Source organism: Cyphomyrmex costatus, unplaced genomic scaffold (assembly GCF_001594065.2).
Source record: "Cyphomyrmex costatus isolate MS0001 unplaced genomic scaffold, Ccosl1.0 scaffold18, whole genome shotgun sequence".
NCBI classification, from domain to species: Eukaryota; Metazoa; Arthropoda; class Insecta; order Hymenoptera; family Formicidae; genus Cyphomyrmex; species Cyphomyrmex costatus.
In genome coordinates this window covers 2,691,887-2,697,886 of record NW_017275824.1, presented here as the reverse complement: position 1 = coordinate 2,697,886, position 6,000 = coordinate 2,691,887, and the positions used below count along the sequence as shown (strand labels likewise).

The window sequence follows — 6,000 nt, the reverse complement described above, 5'->3', positions numbered from 1 at the left end:
TCATATAAAGATAAGATTTCATATTTTAAAGAGGAGTGTTAAAAGGAAAAGTTTTAGTGAATAGAGAGAGAGAGAGAGAAGAGAAGAAGTGGTTTTGTTATCAAGGAATATTCTGTGCGTACTAAGACATGAACGACCCAGCAGTCCTCAGGGCATTCTGCCACCATTAGCAACGCAACACCTAGTCAACTACCGCGACTCGGTGTTCTCAAACGTACGATAGACCGTGAAGATGGAGTCGCTTCAGGAAAGTTAGAATGCCCTCGCAAGGCTACGCGGTTCGTTTGATGGCCTCCTCTTCCTCCGTCCTGGACCATCCACGTGTTTCCACTGGATGACCGTTTACACCATCAGGTTTGGTGGCACATATTATATACCGGTGGAAGAAAATAGAAGAAGAGAAGGTTAAGAGACGAAGACGGACGAAGCCAAAGGCAGAGACAGAGCGGGAAAGAGAGCAAGAGAACGCGAAGGAGGAAGAGAGAAGGATAGACCGTTGCTTTCTTGGGCTCCGGCGTGCTTATTGCGTGATATTAGCCACGGTGGCTGCCGCCACTGCTGGGATAATCATAATCTCGAAAGGGGGACAAAACACAGGCCCCGAATCGCATAACGCTGAATTTTACGACTTCTGGCATAGAGGAGACGCGACCGGATGCAACGCGGCTTTTTATGCTCTCCTAACAGCCCCCGACTTGATATCACGCCCAGAGATGAACGGCTTTTCGAAACGTCTTCCCGACCGTCGTCGTTGGATTCGCTTGTCGGATTCGCCGTCATTGAACTCGAATACGAAAGTGTCGACGCACAGGAAGGTACTAAAGGAGAGAAGAACGTCAGCCTTGTAGAGAGTCGAGAATTAAGTTTGCCAAAAGATACAAGAAGAGAGAATATCAAAAATTCAGTTTTTAATCTGCTATCAAATTACGTTATAAACCAGCGTTCCGATGTACGCTGTCATTACTGAGTCACCTATAGTTCATGTTATGTATACTACGGATTTTCACTACTGGTGTACATCGCAACATGGCTATAAAAACTAGTTGATTATTAAAAAAAAAAAACTCATTACATTATATATGTAAATGTGTGAAAAATTGGTCGAGAGCAATTTCTCACTATTTCTATGAAAATACGAGTATACCTTGTTGTGATGGAAAGTCGGGTCGCTTTTTGCTCTGGTTTAGTGTGTCTACGATATAAAACTAGCCGATATACTTTCCGCTCGAAGTAATTATTCCGAGAATTCGATCTAATTTACGCGTTTGCATAGGCACACTATCGGACCGGTGCGCGTTGTAGAAAAAAAGAGAGAGGGAGAGAGAGAGAGAACAGGCACCCAGCGGCGTTACATCGCGTTTCGCAATGCTGTATGAAATCAACGGCGAATGAGGCACTGAATGGAAGCGAATTGCGCGAGTCGAGACGGCGAGTCAACGCGTTTCGAAGCGCACAGACTGCGTAATAGGGAGGATATTTTTTTCACGGAAGATACTGAATAGAAGGTTCCGCGACGATTTTTACCGTGACATAAGTACGGTCTTGTAATCTCTGGGAAATTGAGATCGTGAGTCACTCACTGTAAGGTCGCTCCGCAACGGGTTCGCACGAATCTGCAACAGAAAGCATTCGCATTCGATTAGCCATAGCTCTGCAACCGTAAGTGGAGCGATTAATTATTCGTATTTGGTATTAGCCGGCCATTTTGGGTCTCTCAAGCACCCGCTGCGATCAAGATAGAACATCGCATAATTTGTATTTCCATAGAGAGTGCATCGCGATTATTAATTACGTTTGATAAATGATATCGTGTAAGACAGGATAAAATCAAACTGATATGAAAAAGAAACTTCTGAAAATGAAATTCTAGAATTACTTGTGCGTCTGAGAGAAAAAAGAATGTTCATAGTACAGCTTTATCCCATCTTACGGTAGTAATATTCATGATGTAGATGTATAAATCCCGATCATCTATTACACGAGGTTGATACACGCGGAACTAATAATCGTTCCGCTGGTTTCCAATTGTCATGATTTCGAATAATTATCTATTACTGTCGGTAGAGTAATAACTCTATTTCTATATCTCATTTCACAAGGATCGCGTCCAAGTCAACAAGGTTGAATGCATGCATATATCGGGAGCCTCGAGAGTGAATTCACATCGAAGGAAACAATGTGTATTAAATTACACGCGTCACGTCGCGTAGAGGAAGCTCTCTGCGGATAATTTTGCCGTTGATTTTTAATTCTCATCCGCTCAATGACACAGGTTAGCGCTACGCACACTCTCGTTCATCCATGACGATTGCAATGTGATCGTGATTCATACCCGATATAATCGACGCAATCTCGGCGCAATCGCGACGGCGGATCTATTCAAGCGAGCCGGCCGTCTGTTTTTCTCCTCGCTCATAATTTGCATATACGTTCAGAGAACATTCCCGCGATAATTTATCCAACCCGCGAGTGTACCACCGTGAGCCGATCGCCGTAAGTGATTTCTAACCAGCTGGCCGCGAGAGAGCCGCTTATAATTCGCACTGTAATGGGGAACTTACGTAACGTCGTCGTCGGTAATCCTCACGCGCGCATTGCCCGCTAATGCGCCAAGCTGGCTAATAGCGTCGTCGCGCGTCTTGAGCCCGGGATCGGATCGGGGGCCTGGAGGCACGCGTCGTCGCGCGTACAGCCAGTGCGTAAAAGCGAGGAAGTTTTAAATGGTACCTCGGCGGAGCCGGGCACCTGCTAAAGCCGAGGGATCGGCTCGGCGGGAGCCGGTAAATGTCTCACTCAAGGCGCTCGTACGCGGCTCTAATGGAAGCCGCTAGGTAGGTCATCGGCTGTCATAAACGCGCGCTCGTCCACGTTTCCTCGACGGCGCGGAGCGTGTTAATAGCCTCATTAGATATCGCGTCGCAATGGCGTACGTACCGCGATCGATCGGGATCGTTGAAATCTCCCACTCTGCAGCGCTTTTCATAATTATTTTATTAACTCAACGGGAATCGAAATGACTCGCTTTCCACATAAACAAATTTGTCTGTCTGATTATGTCTCATTATGTACTCGTTATGAGTAAATGATAGACTTCATCTAACTGGATAAGACTACGGACAGACAATTCGTTTATACAGTGAAATTATAGGAAAGGAGTTGTTTTCTTTTACATTCCCTGCATTGCGTTTACAAAATAATTATAAAAATTGAATTCTAAATTAAACGAGTGTGGTAATTCTATTATTTTACATATTATAATTTATAATAAAATATACGTGTTTGATTATAAAATCATAAACGTGTAACCATTAATTTCCGGCCAAAAGGATAAGGTATATAGATGATGCGTGAAATGAGACGACGTATTTGCGTAATTATGTCATAACCATTCTTCTAATGTCGTTCTTCATATAGGATACACCAGCATTATCTTTTTTCCTCTCAATTATGACATCGACTTCTCTACAGTCATTAGCCTCAACATTAGCGCCAATGGGACACGGTCTTCCCAGGCTGTCAACCATTCAAACATTGACCATATCAAATGTTGCTTAAGTTCGTTAATTAACCTCTCAACTCTACAAGCAAATTCAGTAACGTGTGACCATACGAACTATCGTTATTTTACGGAAATGCGATTTCTCTGTATGCATAATTTTCACATCTCGTAACATGAAAATTGTTACACTGTTAAGTGTATTTTCTTACACAAAAAAAGATTATGCATATTTGAGATATTTTTCGATCAATTTAATTGTGATATTATTTCAGTTTCAGTTTATAATTGCATCTCAATGTCTGGCAGTGAGCAGTTTATGTAACTGATTGTGAGGTTCTTCATTTTCTGGTTTAACTTGTGGTTTAGTTTTAACCTCACTTAACTTGGCGATTATCTAAAAATTATGTTTTTCTAGCCACGATAAATTACTAAACTACTGGTTTTGTAGTGGTAACCTTAAAAGTTACTCACTACACGAATAATTTTTAAATTACAAATATTACAATTTGCAAAAGTTACCACAAATTAATCAGAAAATGAAAAACCAGAAAACCTAAACGATGTACTCGGAATTTACATATAAAAATATTATTAAACACCAAGTGCTTCGACCAGATTGGCCTTTTCCTTCATTATTTTATTGAAACATTTCTCTCGTTTCCAAGACTTTAATTACAAGCAAAATTGCACTGGATTAAGTCAGCAGTGGAATTAAGATAACTTGCGACCTAATAGATGGAGAACTTGGAAATAACTTACTGTTATTATCTTTATACTTTAATAGACGTGATATAGATATGACAATATTGCATTTACACATACACGCTTATTTGCTAAAGTAAGATGCACTCGATTTGCCTCATTTGCATCGACCGCGCGCGTTTCTCATCCTGCAGATAAGCTACCAACAAAAATTCCAACTAATAAAACGTCTCTCGCGACGGTCTTCCAAGAATCTCATCGTCAATATTAGAGTCAGCTAAGCAATGCCACGGCATTGAACGTGTTAAGTTTCATTAGTTACCATATATACGTACGCCTGCATTCAACAATGTGCACATCTCCGACGACACCCGGTCGCGCGATCGAATGCTCAGATTACATTCAATGGGACGAAACGTCCTGCATCTGGAATTCCGTAGAACCTGTCGCGAGACCCTGCATCATTGACAGTCGCGGACGAGAAAAGAAAGGAGAAAAAAAAAGGAAGATACTTCGCACCCGTCGATTTATCCGTCGTTAATCGGCGATCACGGTGTCGTATTCTAATATTTTCCGTGAAGCGTCGCGCGCCATCACGAATTCTGATTGAGCTATGACCGGGGCCGGGGCCGGTGCGTGTATCGGGCCCCAAAGGTGCCAACGGGGTCGGTAGCGATGGCCGATAAATATTAAACGACTTTCCACCTGTCGCGTCGTCATCGTTGCGACGGAGGGACAGGGGAAGCACTTCCGAGAGGGAGATGACTGAATGTTAATTAGCGAGGCGTGACAAGTGTTAAGTAATCCATCCATCTACCTATACGTCAGGAGGGAGGAGCTTGCCTAACGTTCAGTAATTAACGCGACACTTGGAGCCCGGCCACGCACCATCGGCGAAACATGGCTCGTTCTTGTGAACGGCCGCACGCAATTAACCGGCGATTTAACAGCTAACCTCGAAACAGGTGGGAGAGACGAACCGGATGTTAAAATGAACTCATTGCGCTTTATGAAGATATGACTCTGATCACACATTTTTTTTCCCTGTTCAGTATACTGAAAAAAAATAATTGAATTAATATAGAATACGTAATATATTATAATAAGATTGTTTATTTGAGGAAATATGAAGGATTCGTAATTTTAATTAGAATATTCTGGTTTAATTACTGTTATCACACATGTTAGTTCCGTGCATTCTGATGGAAATAATGAAACTTTGATTGAAATATAATAGCAATATTATATTATATCTCTTATTAATAGAGTACGATAACTAAATTTCAGTTGATACGTAGATATCTAAAACTTTAGTAGTGTAATAAATTTTAATTATTTCGTTATAAATAAGGGTTATAAAAATACCATATGTATTCGTGTTCGAAGCCAATTTTGAAGATTTGCATTCAACAAACTATTTTATTAAAGCAATTGCATTGCGAAAAACGAGCGAAATCTAATTAATATATTACTTTTATGCAATCGGGAGTTTTAATATTGTCTAATGCGTTAATATATTTCACGCAATTTATTGTTCTTTTTTTACAAAATAAATATTGCATCATATTATTAATTATGTAAAGGTGAGTTTATTACACAACATAGAACAATTTTATGTATTAAACGAATGTATGGTAATCATATTTGTGTACTTATATCTGATCAGACAAGTAATGAATTTGTAATTTTTTTTTATAAAAACATAATTTCCTATAGAAATTTTACGCAGTGAAAAATGTTTTTGATAAGATAGAGCATGTATCGTGTATCCATCGTCGGCTAAACGAATTAATAATGTC

At 40.5% G+C, this 6,000-nt stretch overlaps 1 protein-coding gene across 1 annotated transcript in view; it reads right to left on the bottom strand.

Moving 5' to 3' along the window:
• The window catches only part of LOC108772185 (POU domain protein 2), a 136,062-nt gene that overhangs the window by 107,681 nt on the left and 22,381 nt on the right, over window positions 1-6,000 (bottom strand). The window contains exon 2 of the mRNA XM_018537675.1: window positions 1,581-1,613. Coding sequence (XP_018393177.1) covers window positions 1,581-1,613 — 33 coding nt within the window. The remainder of the gene's footprint in view (window positions 1-1,580; window positions 1,614-6,000) is intronic.